Source organism: Gigantopelta aegis, chromosome 9, assembly GCF_016097555.1.
Source record: "Gigantopelta aegis isolate Gae_Host chromosome 9, Gae_host_genome, whole genome shotgun sequence".
Classification (NCBI taxonomy): Eukaryota; Metazoa; Mollusca; class Gastropoda; order Neomphalida; family Peltospiridae; genus Gigantopelta; species Gigantopelta aegis.
Window position 1 is genome coordinate 79546022 of NC_054707.1, and position 14480 is coordinate 79560501.

General features: G+C 37.9%; 1 protein-coding gene across 3 annotated transcripts in view; it reads left to right on the top strand.

Annotated features, from left to right (window-relative positions):
* Window positions 1-10755, top strand: part of LOC121380570 (uncharacterized oxidoreductase YrbE-like) — a 75189-nt gene extending 64434 nt beyond the window's left edge. For all 3 annotated transcript variants that reach the window (XM_041509449.1, XM_041509448.1, XM_041509450.1), the window contains 2 exons: window positions 1157-1319; window positions 9715-10755. In XM_041509449.1, coding sequence (XP_041365383.1) covers window positions 1157-1319; window positions 9715-9830 — 279 coding nt within the window. In that variant the 3' untranslated portion in view covers window positions 9831-10755. The remainder of the gene's footprint in view (window positions 1-1156; window positions 1320-9714) is intronic.
* The last annotated feature ends 3725 nt before the right edge of the window (window positions 10756-14480 follow it).

Here is a 14480-nt window from a genome sequence, read left to right on the forward strand (position 1 = left end):
TCCTTTAAGTACAAAGCTTCATATTTGGTGGCAATGGACCATGTACTTCTGCCTCATGGACTACCGATCCTTTAAGTACAAAGCTTCATATTTGGTGGCAATGGACCATGTACTTCTGCATCATGGACTTCCGATCCTTTAAGTACAAAGCTTCATATTTGGTGGCAATGGACCATGTACTTCTGCCTCATGGACTTCCGATCCTTTAAGTACAAAGCTTCATATTTGGAGGCAATGGACCATGTACTTCTGATTAATTGAAACAAAGCTTTTGAGTTTGGGAACAGTGCCTCGTGGATTTCTGATCTTGTAAGCTTTAAATTTGGTGGCAATAAGCCATAGACCTCTGGTTCCATAAGTACAAAGCATTAGGTCTGGCGGTGATGAGCCATGCACTTCTGGTTCATTAAGTACAATGCTTTAGATATGGCAACAATGGACCATGCCAGTCTGGTTCAGTGCAAACAAAGCTTCAGATTTCGGCAGCAATGAGCCGTGTAATGTTGGTTCATTGGATAGAAAGCTTTGCGTTTGGGCAGCAATGAGCCGTGTAATTTTGGTTCACCGGATAGAAAGCTTTGAGTCTGGACAGCAATGAGCTATCTACCTGTGGGTCATTAAACATAGAGCTAAAGATTTGGACATCAGTGGGTCAATGGATTTCTTGTTCGTTAAATACTGATATCGGGATTTAGACTAAATCTGCATTGTCGTCGTGTTCTTAAAATACAGAAATTTAGATTTGGGCAGCACTTGTATTTCTCGGTCTTAGATATAAACATAAGATATGAGCATGTTCTATTACTTAAATACAGAACTTATAATATGAAGAAGAACAGTGATCCGATTGGCATATATTGCTAAATAAATACAGAAGTCAAGATTTGAGAATGTATTTCTAGTTCAATAAATACACAGCTAAAATTTTGAATCGTGAATTTAGTTGTTAAATACATCGTTAGAGATTTGACATCATTGAGTCACTTACTTCCAAGTAAATATATTTAGATTTGGGGATGCAACTGACCATACGTTTCACGTTCATTATATCCAGAACCCAATATATAGGCTGCAAAGGATCATGTATTTCTCGTAATTATAGTGCTTCAGATTTGAGCAATGATGAACCTAACTAACATAAGGGGTTTGGTTTTAGATTGTCGGATCAAAAGCAATAGCCAAGTGTGAGAATACTCCATTGTTTGCCAGCAAAGTGTTGTTGGCTACTGAAATAATACAAGATGGCTGCCCAGATGTTTTCGCAAGATTCGGCAAGTCGTATGTGGCCGAGGTAGACCACTTCCTGGATGTCGTTCAGGGTAAGTGTCGTCTGCTGGAAATATATCCGTGGTAATGAATGAATGAATGAGTTTAACGACACCAAAGCACAAAAATACAAATCGGCTACTAGGTGTCAGAAAAGGTAAGTGTATGGAAATATGATTTATATAATTATGTAAAACCACAGTGTCAAGAGCTGTACAAGATACAATACAGATATCAAGGCAAGTATATTTTAAAACGTTGTATAGAAATCAATTTAAAATTAATTCTGGGTGGAATTAAAAAGATTCCAAAACATTTCTGTTGTCAAATATGTCATTTCTCGTCTGCTTCAGATGATCACACTCCACCAAAATGTGGCGCATAGTTGGTGTACACTGACAATGTTCACACTGAGGAGCAGGGTCTTTCTTTAAAGGGACATTCCTGAGTTTGCTGCAATTTTTAAGATATTATCGACTAACAGAGACTTTTTAACGATTGTAATTACATATCAAATATATTTTTATGCATAAAATATTAGTGGCTGTATATTAAACGTGTTTCTGATTGTTCTAATATTTGTACTAGGTTAAATTTCATTTTATTTCATAAAAAACATTTGTTTTCGTACGTACGAAATTATTTGAAGACAAAATCCAGTTTGGGCTTCTTACAAATATTAAGACGACCAGAAACACATTGAATATACACACTGGTATTCTAAACAAGAAAATGTATTTAATATGTACGTTTAATCGTAGAAATATTTTATTAGTCGGAAACATCTTACAATGCAGCAAACTCAGGAATGTCCCTTTAAAATAAATAAATGCGTCAAATTTGTAAGGCCGATGCGGGCACGGCACAAGACTAACTCATTCTTCCTGCACCGCCTGTAGGAGGACTGCTACTCCCCCAGGACTGGCTCTACAGAATGAAACCTGTTCTCGACCGCACCGTCCCGATTATAACCGTGGCATACACGTCGGTCTTACTGACATTTTGTTCACAGTTTAACTTTATAAAATACATTCTGACTTCTGACGAAAAACAGGTATCACAGCATACAAGACGTGTTACACACTATTTCACATATGCGGTGATCAAAGCTTATGGCATCGGACCACAATTCATTACACTAGTTTTCTCATATAGCCCCAGTGGCTGTAGCACTTTTATTAATTTCACCAGGCCATTGGCATTTCACAAGAAACCTTACCTACCTGGGGCCAATGAACACTCAAAAGGACGACCCCTGTTGTCCACCTCATTTTTACGTTATATCAATGTAAACAAACACACGTGGGCTAAGGGACCGAATCACACCCATTTCTGTGCATTTTATACAAATGTTGCATGACTTCAAGGTGCTATGGGGGACAGTATGCAGTATCCAGTGTAAACCAAGTGCACATATTCACTAACTGCATCCTCTCCCCTGTCAAACCCAGTGTAACAATTCAGCATACAAAGCAGCTACCAAGCCATTAATCACATAACAAGAAAACTTTATTTTCTCGCATTCTTTTCCAAACGAATGGGTGGATAACTCTAGTCTGATGCCGTATGCATCTGAACAATGAAGCAGTATTACCGGATTAAAAGCGTATCTCTGCACAAGGATAGTTTAGCAAAAGCTTGCGTTTAGTCTCTAAGTAGCAATATATTCAAATATCATCTCATGGAGTCAAAGTTCAAATGTCCCTAACTTTAAATAATGTTTAGAATACTTCCATGCTTGTCATTTGTCATATGTTGTCATATAATTTTACACAGTTCTTTACACTGTGTTTTATTTAAGTGTTGAATTTTTAACTAGATGTTTATTATCACATCATTTGTGCATTTACCATAGTTTGACTATAGCCGATGTATTTTTCATGCTGGAGTGCCGTTAATCATTCATTCATTCATTCATCCATTCATGTTGTCATAATGTGTTCATTTACATGGTTGGGAAATTGGGAAATATATATATATATATATATATATATATATATATATATATATATATATATATATATATACAGGCCCGTAGGAACGACTTTGGGAGTGTGGGGTGGGGCACTGACGGATCGGGTACAAACTCTATATCAGAGTTTGGTTACAATGGCAAACATTAATGTGTAAAAAAGGCTCACAAATGGGGGGAGGGGAGCACGTGCCTGATGTATATGTTTTAACTAATACATGAATCAGTATACAAGGTACTTTTATGCTTGAAATATAAGCGGAGTGCCACTAAAACGAGCATAAGCTCAAATTTCCGTCGACTGATTCCAAGGGCGAGGTCTTGCATCTGTATGCATGATGTATATGTTGATTTAAAGATTGCTAGTAGTCCAGTAAATTAGGGACTTTTGATTGGAAAAAAAATAGGGGAGAGATGAAACTTGGCAGATACCTTCGTATGACTATCAGAAACAACATACTAAAAGTCCCCAAGTGTCACATGTGATCTAACGTCACAGTAAGGAAATGACGTCATACCACTGCGACGTCTCTGAACATGGTAAAGTACTGAGTGACTACTGAAAAGTACAAGGTTCAGAGCAATTATGGATGCTGAAAAATGTTTGCTGTGTAGAAAGAAACTGTTGGAAGGACCCACAATGACTGTGACAAGGGGTCTAGATACAATAAGTAACAGTAGTTTGCGACGAAAAGATGAAATAGCTGGTAAATTGGAAGGACTCAAATCTGTTTGTGTGCACGTGGCCTGCCGAAAAACGTAATAAAATCAGATGAGGACTTCGCTTCATGTCTTGAGTATGAGCTAGCCCCCCCCCCCCCCCCCCCCCCCCCTGTTTGATGAAATATCAATGAGAAAAACCGAGAAAGCTGTCATGTACCATGCTATAGATTCATACGCAGTCAGTGAACAGACATATCCCAAAGATGGCATGGTCATAGTAAATGGAGCTTATCTGCTGCTACGGGTGGTATGGCCACAAAATGGGTCATACAGTGACTTATACAGCACATATGTATCCTATGTACAAAGGCTCTTTGGTACAACCAGCTATGTCATTTTCGATGGCTACAGTGATGCTCATAGCACAACGACTGTAGAGCAGAATCGAAGAGCCAAAAAGGTCCAGGCCGCAGTGTCACGGGGATCCTATAATACCCGTAACTGAATAAAACACGATTATCCAAATAGCTCTCCTAACTGCATATCTATTAGATATCTCTGTATCGGGCAGTCTAATACCCGAGTGGCTCGGCTCTAGGTATAATCAGAGATAAGATCTTATATAAATATAGTTAATATAGCACGTTTAGTTCACTAGAAAACACAACAAAACACAATACACTTTGGAATCTGTATTAACACTACGCTGACAAATGTACTTGCCGCAGTAGTTAATTAACAACAACAATATAATAACAACCCAGAGCTAATCACTTAATTAGTTAATCACTAGGTGTCTAGTTTACACAATATTCTAATCACTTCACCGTGATACAACACACAGACGTGTGATAATTAAGAAACGCTGCCAGGGGAACTTAATTAATAAAGGAATTACAACTCTATTCCTAACTGGTTAATTTTTAATTAACCCTTAAATACTCATTCAGTAACCTTGTAATACAGGTACATATCGCAATAAAGACAATAACCTACAGTTTACCTAGGTCCGCTAGGATGACCGGCTAAGCTTTATCTTACCAAATACTCGTATAAAAATATTAGAAAAGTGAAGCCTACAATTTACTTCGTCAGATTACCGGAGACACTGTCTAAAGAATATTCGTATAATACAGTATTAAAATATTTAAGTCATATCAGTCACATCAAGGTTATACAACAGAGCAGAAATAAATATATTTACCAAGTCCGGTCTGAACTAATATATTTCGTTCAGTTGGACCACGTCCGTACCCCTGGATACTTCCAATGTTTCTCCCCGATATATCTAAAATCCTAGCTATTTATTATAAAAATCCCAGACTAGTCCAAAGACAGCGAATATCGCCTGGGGGCACAACGCGGTACCTCACCTAACACGTGATATTTCCACATCTACAGTACACAGATAACACCCAGTTCAATTCCAGACTTGAAATCGTTAGTCTTACTACTTTCAGTGCGGATGAGGAGAATCATATATCAAGGAATCACGGAAGAAGAAGTTTGTTTTAATGACACCACTAGAGCACATTGATTTATTAATCACCTGCTATTGGATGTTAAACATATGGTCATTTTGACACGAATGAATGAATGTTTAACGACACCACAGCACGAAAAATACATCGGCTATTGGGTGTGAAACTAAGGTAAATGCAAAACATTAAATGATGAACCACATCAATATATTTTTTATATCCTTTTAACTGTCTTGTACAGAGATACAACTGATGTGTGCAGGAATATGATGACTAGTCTTCGTCTTGTACAGGTGAATAAGTGCAAACAGTGACTTTTGAACCATTTAGGAAGAGGTGTTTCTGCAGTAATTTCACAAGTTGCGCACGTGTTTGCTGCCAATGGACCATTACTGTGACCACCCCATGAGACAAAAATGTCAACAATTAGAATGAAAGTCTCCAACATCGTGACTGCTCCTGCATATCAGTGCCCACCCCTGGCATTGATGCAGTCTTGACATCGGCATCTCAGCGAACTCAGCAGGGATGTTTGTCCACTCCTGCTGCAGCTGTTGAAGGTTCAATGGCTGTGGATCTCTCTTGTGGACGCGCCTGCCTAGTTCATCCCACAAGTGCTCTATGGGATTGAGATATGGCGACACTGCTGGCCATTGCAACACGTCGACATGGTGTAGGGGTTAGAAACGCAGTACACACTCTGGCAAAGCGTTGTCTTGTTGGAACATCATGTGTGGATGCTGTGCCATGTATGGTACAGAACACCTGTGAGGTTTCCATCAATGACATGGAGATCAGTTACACCTCGCCCGGATATTCCCACGTATCTGTCAACCTCCATCACACAACAATCCTGGTGCCCCTCACCTCGTCTGCGATACACTCTGGTGCGCCCATCAGCAACTCTCAAGTTGAATCGTGATTCATCAGTAAAAAGGACATTTCTCCATTGATTCCTTATCCATTGGATCCGTCGTCGTTGCCATTGCAGACGGAGTTGACGATGGCGCGCGGTAACAATAGGTTGAATGCGGAACTGTCGGCAAAGAATGATGGCTGCTTGAAACCGGTACCGGAGAGTGGTGGTTCGGTTATACCGGTCATGCGCACCCGATGTAACTCGTGGACGGCCGCTTCGAGGGCGGTCATTGGTGGATCCAGAGGCCTGCAAACGATTGTTCAGTCTGTGTATAGTGACTCTAGTTACACCAAAACTTCTGGCAACGTCACTGACACTGCGCCCAGCGTCAAGCATCCCAACTGTTCTCTGACGTCATGTTGTGATAGGCGTGGCATTACCGAACGGTATTTTGTAGGCTTTATTTATTGGTTTTGCGAAGGTGTGCACTCACGAGTATACCCTAGTGAAATATAAAATGGCCCGCAGCGTGAAAAAATTATTTTTTCGGTCGTGACAGCACTCCGTCACGTGACATGAGGCAATCCGAAACGATATGCACGTGCACTGTGTGGTATAGTGTGGCACATACACACAGTGGTTTTCGATTATAGTGAAATGGCATTGTCACGGGGATCCTATAATACCCGTAACTGAATGAAACACGATTATCAAAATATCTCTCCTAACTGTATATCTATTAGATCTCTCTGTAACGGGCGGTTATACCCTAGTGGCTCGTATCGGTATTATCAGAGATAAGATCTTATATAAAGTATATATTATTATAGCACGTTTAGTTCACTAGAAAACACAACAAAAACACAATACACTTTGGAATCTGTATTAACCTACGCTGACAAATGTACTGCCGCAGTAATTAATTAACAACAACAAATAATAACAACCCAGAACTGATCACTTAATTAGTTAATCTCTAGGTGTCTAGTTTACACAATATGCTAATCACTTCACCGTGACACAACACCCACACGTGTGATAATTGAGAAACGCTTCCAGGGGAACTTAATTAATAAAGGAATTACAACTCTGTTCCTAACTGGTTAATTTTTAATTAACCCTTAACTACTCATTCAATAACCTTGTAATACAGACTTAATACTGGTACCTATCACAATAAAGACAATAACCTACAGTTTACCTAGGTCCTCTAGGATGACCGGTTAAGCCTTATATATATTAGAACAGTGAGCCTACAGTTTACTGCGTCAGATTACCGGCAGCACCGTCTAAATAATATTGGTATAATACAGTATTAAAATATTTAAAGTCACATCAGTCACATCAAGTTTATACAACAGAGCAGAAAATATATAATTACCAAGTCCAAACGGACGCGGCACCGAATACCTACAAGTGATATTTCCACAGCGACCAAGACGGCATCTCTTTCTTAGAAGCCTAGACTGGCCGACGCCTAGTTCGCCAGCAATCCCCCGATCGTACCGAACTAGCAGAGGTATTACGTAACTACTGGCCACATGGCCTCCACACCTTGACTGGGTGTGTATTAGAGAGAGCTCGACGACCGTCGCGCAGAGGTATTACGTAACAAAGTGCCCATCTGGGCTTAAGTGCATATTGGAACTGCACACGGCCCTCTAAAACAATTAATATCGCCACAGGCGAAAAAAAAATTAAGAGCATGTTCCTTCACAGGCATACTAAAAATATTAAAGATTTCAACATGCATACTTTCGTTTTTGGTTAAGTATAGTATTGTACAAAAAGAAAAAAAAATCTGAAATTGTAATTTGTCATAACGTTTATAAACTGTACAATATATTTAACAATATGTTGCGTCAGTAGTCTGTCAGTTCCCCTCTTCTCTCTATAAATTGAGCAATGCGCCGCGCCATGCTGTCAATTAACTTGTTTATATAACTCTGCTCCAGATTCATCCATGTTTCCACGATTGTTGTTCTGCAGTCACCGATTTGATTTGTCACTCGTAAATATCCTACTAAAGTACGTAATAATAATTTATTGTATAAAAATGTTTTATTTTATTCGAAGTAAATAATACACCTATTTCTTTTTTAAAATTCCAGTTTTTGTTTGCACAATATTACTAACCCTAACCCTATACTTGAATACACGTCTCATGAACACAGCCTTGAACAGTGATGCGATTTCGTGCTATTTTGTACAGATATACGGTTATATTGGTTTTGTATCTTCATTGAGCGATTACAGGCGCGTATACCGCCAATTATGCAAAGGGATCTAGACTGGCGAGCCACATTTCTAGGGTTTTGAGTCATGCTCCTACAAAACTATATTTAAAACAAATGAAAACTGGCTTTGAGGTTTGGTGGCTCGACTCTCAAAACCCACCAACTCCCCATAAACGTGACTGGGCTGTTCAGATGAATCACTTACGTCTGACAGAATCAGTTGCTTCGATAAATGTCCTTAAACCATTTCACACAAGCTTCTGTACTGAATCCATAAAAGACGTCTGGGCTTGAATGGACAGACCAAAAGTTGTGACTAATGAAGCCATGCAAACATAATAGTATTATGTTAAAGGACTGTATGTTGTAAACGTGTGATATTCGCTGATGATAATAAGGAAACCATATAATAAAGATGTAGAGGATGACACTCGGTGACTAATACGCAAAGCGACCAGGGTCAATTGGGCCATACACAATAGGACAAATGCTTGTAGATAGGTTTTGGCGTTTCTCAAACCACTTTTTAAAAATGTATTTAATTATTATACTATATGGAACTAATGTGCTTTTTCTGTCTCACAATGTCTTTCCCAGTCCTGTCTATGGATATTTTGTAATTAGTTAACCACGGTTGTGTAAAACATGATTTCCTGATAGATAAGTCTCAGACAACAACAAATTAATGGTTGGAAATAAATTTCAAGAAAAAATAGACATCAGAACTCACAGCGTCCAACTTTTTAAATTAGATCTTCAGGAACAAGCCCGCCATCTACTTCTAAATAATGTTCAAAAGCAATTTGCGAATAATGTGAAATGCAAAAATATTCACAATGCATCTCAATAGTGAATTGTTTTCTTGAAATGTCTTATTTAAAATGTTTGTGGGTTTTTTGTGGGTTTTTTTCTAATCTACCTTTAACAACAACAAAACAATCAGATTCTTAGGAACAAGCCAGCATTCCCATTTACTTCTAAATGATGTTCGAAGCAGAGTTCCCAGTTTTCCAATAATGTGAAATGGAAAATATCCACAATGGATCAAACCAGTGAATTGGTTTTTGGATATGTTTATTTTGTTGAATTAATTACTAATTTGATACCTAAAACAACAAATCCACCCGATCCATTTGCAATATTGGTTTTCAGGCATTATTTTTATTAAAACATTAAAGATAATGCCATACGTATATGCATATCATTTTAAATGTTTTTTGGGTGTTGTTTTTACAGGTAAAACTGAATGTCTTGTGAAGCCACACGAATGCATCATGGCGACCGAGTTGGCACATCTTTGTGAAGAATCACTTAGAACGGGCCAGGTCGTTAAAGTGCCACAAAAGAATTGAAATGGCGCTCGGTCTAAGATGTCATAATTTGTCACATTTGCGACATTTTGGGCTATTATAATATTATGTCTGCCCGATCTCTCACGCACCGCACAGTCTTCTATTATGAATCTTAACTTTACGAACTGTCGACAACGCACATCCTTTCACTCAGCAATCTTCCTTTGCACTATAAATAGTACAATACAAGCACGTTTTTAAAACAAATACCTAAACTTCTAAAATTGTGCTACTTTCTTTACGTTGCATCCATATTCATTAATACTCGGTGAATCTTATGATATATTATCTAATGAATGCATAGTTTTTTTTATGTCCCCAGTGGTTTCAAACTTACTGAACTGGACTCAAAGCTATCTTTTTAATTCTTACAAAGCATGAGGTGATGGATATGACGTCATACATTATGCATATTCATAACCACCAAATAATCTACTAAACTATTAACTAACAAAAGTCACAGACCCTAGTTTCAACCCGTGGTGGTGGCGGTGGTGTTATTGTTGTTGGTGGTATTATTATTGTTGTTGTTGTTGTTGGTGGTGGTGGGGGTTACCCCTAAATTAGACTAGAGCTCACCTGCATAACCGTTAGTTCTCAGACGTACGTACATTTTATGAAAAATGAATTTCGTGGTATTAGAAACACCAGGATGACCAGAAACACTGCAGATGTTCGGAAATGGATCATCTGATTACAATGATAAAACAGTACTCTAATAGTGAACAATACGCGGCCGTGTTTAAAAACTAGGATCTGCCACGTTAAATAACCAGACTTTACAAATGGCGACTTACACGACGCTATTCACATACTCAAGAAGTTCCCAATGAGTCCGCTGTTGTCAAGCGTCTGTTGAGGCCCATTTTGTAATAAACGACCAATTTTGTAATATGTACCCATTTTGTAATAAAAAACGACCCATTTTGTAATAAGTACCCATTTTGTAATAAAAAACGACCCATTCTGTAATAAACGTAGGTACCCATTTTGTAATAAAGTCGGACCCATTTTGTAATAAAAATAGGTACCCATTTTGTAATTTAAAAAATGCCCATTCTGTAATAAAGGCTTAAAACGTCAGAATACGACATAGATGTTAAATATATACAAATTGAAATAATTTTAAACTTTGTGTTTAGATTTTATTCAGTGGTTGGGAGTTCGTCAGGGATACGAATATGTCTTAAGGTTGATTCTGTAAGTGAACCTATTCAGTTTTTCCGTTCATCCATTACTCCAGACCGCTCGCTTGAGGTGCTTGTGTCGCAGGATCGAACTTCTGTGGACACACAAATTGGGGTTTTTGTCTGTTCCAACCAGTACCCTAAAACTGGTATACTAAAAGCCCTGGTATGTACTATCCTGACTATGGAAAAGTGCATATAAAATATCCTTGCAGTTTTTCGTAACCCATCGTGTGGTATTATCTATCATGATCGGGGCGGGATCTAGCTTAATCGGTTGAACGTTCGCCTGGGGGACTTGGGTAACAGGATAGAACCTCCTCGGTGAAAACATCAATTGGGCTTTTTGCCGTTCCAACCAGTTCCTTCTCCCCCCCCCCCCCCCCCCCCATTACGCCACGACTGTTACATTATAATCTAAGTGTAGATATGTGTAAGAGAAAGTAACCTACATGAATGTGTTGTAAAAGCCGTAACAGCTGATTAAAAACAGTGGGTTTAATCAACAACTACTTAAGCTGAAATACACTCAAACTAGTATCCGTCAAAAGTGATTTCCCACTGACACTCCCTCCGCACACCCCCCAGCCGCCCTACCCCATCCCCCACCCACCACGAGAAAGTGAACAATACACATAAAACACATGTGATCATTCAGCCGATGGTTGTGGAAGTTAATTCTACAATTATTGTGTACAGGTACTGTCCCTTAACCGATTTACCGCTTACACTGTACTTTAGTTTGCCGCCTGACTATGTGCTCATATGCGGTCTTGAATGCATATATATATATATAACTACCCACACTTGCCTTTCTTATTCTTATTCTTCTTTTGTTATGGTTACCGGCAATATTAGGTATATATATATATTTCTTTCTAAACTTCTATATACATTTGCTAATAATCCCATAAATATGAACATTTTAAATATATTTTAAATATATACACTGTAATAATATTACAGAATTTTGAATAAGATTTGATGTATTTGAATAAATTGCTGCACAACTAATTGAACGATCCCATAGATTAAAAATATACCATGTGAGACACTAGAAGTGTCAGGAAATGTTAAATCGTAGTAACTGAACATGAACTATCCCTTATGCATGACAATAGGAACTATTTAAGTTAATTCATAAATGTGCTAATAATATTTCGATAAGGAACATTGTGTATCAAAACCGGTTTATTTTTTACATAAATTATAAGCATGTACAGGTACTTCCTCCTGAAGTCAACACAAAATATTATTATAAATGTATGAATTCACTGAAAAATAAACGTATATTTTGAAAAGAACTGGAAAAAACCCCTTGTTTTCAAAACTATATATTCACAGAGACACACACAGATAAATACAAAGATGGACACACAGACACACACACACAGAGAGAGAGAGAGAGAGAGAGAGAGAGAGAGAGAGAGAGAGAGAGAGAGAGAGAGAGAGAGAGAGAGAGAGAGAGAGAGAGAGAGAGAGAGAGACAGACAGACAGACAGACAGACAGACAGACAGACAGACAGACAGACAGGCAGGCAGGCAGACATATATGCAGAGAAAGCAATATAGACAGAGATACAGATAGAATGAGACATACAGAGAACCAGTGAGGGAGAGAGAGAAACAGACAGACCTGTGTTGCGAAAAGAAAACCAAACTGTCATCGTTTTTAACAAAGAAAAGTTCTCCTTGAATAATGAAACTTTTCATGGGAAAAAAAACCTGTTTTCAAAAATATATATTCACAGAGACACACACGGATAGACAAAACAACAGACACACAAACACAGAGAGAGATAGAGGAGGAGGGAGGGAGAGAGAGAGGAGAGAGAGAGAGAGAGAGAGAGAGAGAGAGAGAGAGAGAGAGAGAGAGAGAGAGAGCGTCCGTTTGGTTGCGTAACATTTATAATTTTCTTTTCCCAATACAACTTATTCTAACATTATTATTATGCAGAAGCAGGATGTCGTTAGAGGACTGCCGAAATAGAATAATGATTAGTGATCGTAACCACCATATGATGAATAATATGAATTTAAAAATGTAAGAAATTCGATCATTTCCAAAATATATCGTTTATGATAAATTTCCCAAAATATAAGGCGGAAACAACCAACCAGGCACTGTACCATCTGCGGTTTTGTGAGAATAACTGTCGTATTCTCAGGCCAAGCCCACTGTTTTTACCCGCAATTCTAATTAATTTCTGAACACATAACTTTTTCAAGTGCGCCACATAAATGCAGTCGTTCAGCTGAGAAATCGTCAATATGTATTTCTGGTAAGAAAGATTCTGTCAGTTTTCTAAGTCCTGTGGATACCCTATTAAACGTTCCGAGCATGTGACAGTCATCATACATACACCATCTAATGATTTCCTTAAAAATCTCGTTTGGTAAAGCCTGTCCGTCACCGCACTCCCCTTTGTTAGATGCATTAATTATACCGGTGTTGCTAATTAGACATTCCGTATCACTGTCAGTTACTGGTGTGGAATGTGTTACAAGAGAAGGATACTCGTGATCATCATCTAATATAGAATCATCGTCAGACTGTAAACGATGTATAGTGTCATGAACTATTTCGGCTGAATTATTTAAACTGACGTAATGTTCCCCGTGACCTTCAGCAATATGACCAAGAACGAGTGTTGGCAATGCTGGATTAAAATGAGTTGAGGGAGATAGTAAGGTTGTTGCATGAGGTCCGAGACTAGAAAATATTAAAATGTTCACAAAGAACAATTGCGCAGCTCGCTGCAGGGTGATATGATCACCGAAAGTACCACTATTCTCCATATTAGTAAGCTTATCAGCACAGCATATATACACAGTATGTATAAACGCACAAGAGAATTCAATTATTATATTCATCAATTACACGCTTTTGGTTTTCATGTTAGGTAATAATACAATGAAATATATAAAATAAAAAATTACCTACATGCATAAAAGTATTACATTCACAAACAGTATAAAAGAAAAAGTGACAACTAGTATGCTTTTAGACAAGAGAGTGCCTTAACTTATAATTTTTATGCCAAACTAATACACTTATCAATATTAATTAAATCTTTAATGTATGCTTCTTTAACATCACAAAGTATTTTAATCAGCTGTTGCTGTTCCGATAATTATGATACAGACTATCCACACAAGCTACTATTTTTGATACACAGCTGTAGAACATACTTGGTTCTTCATACCCCAACCGAATAGCACTGGTTGGAACAAGAAAACAATGTATATTTATAGGGTTAGCGTTAGAAATTTCGTATCCCAGGCGAACCATCGACCATCGAAATAAATCTAAACACAAAGTTTAATATTATTTCACTTTGTATATATTAAACAAAGGCCTACACCTATGTTGTAATCTGACGTTTTAAGCCTTTATTACAGAATGGGCATTTTTTTTATTACAAAATGGGCACCTATTTATTATTACAAAATGGGTCCGATT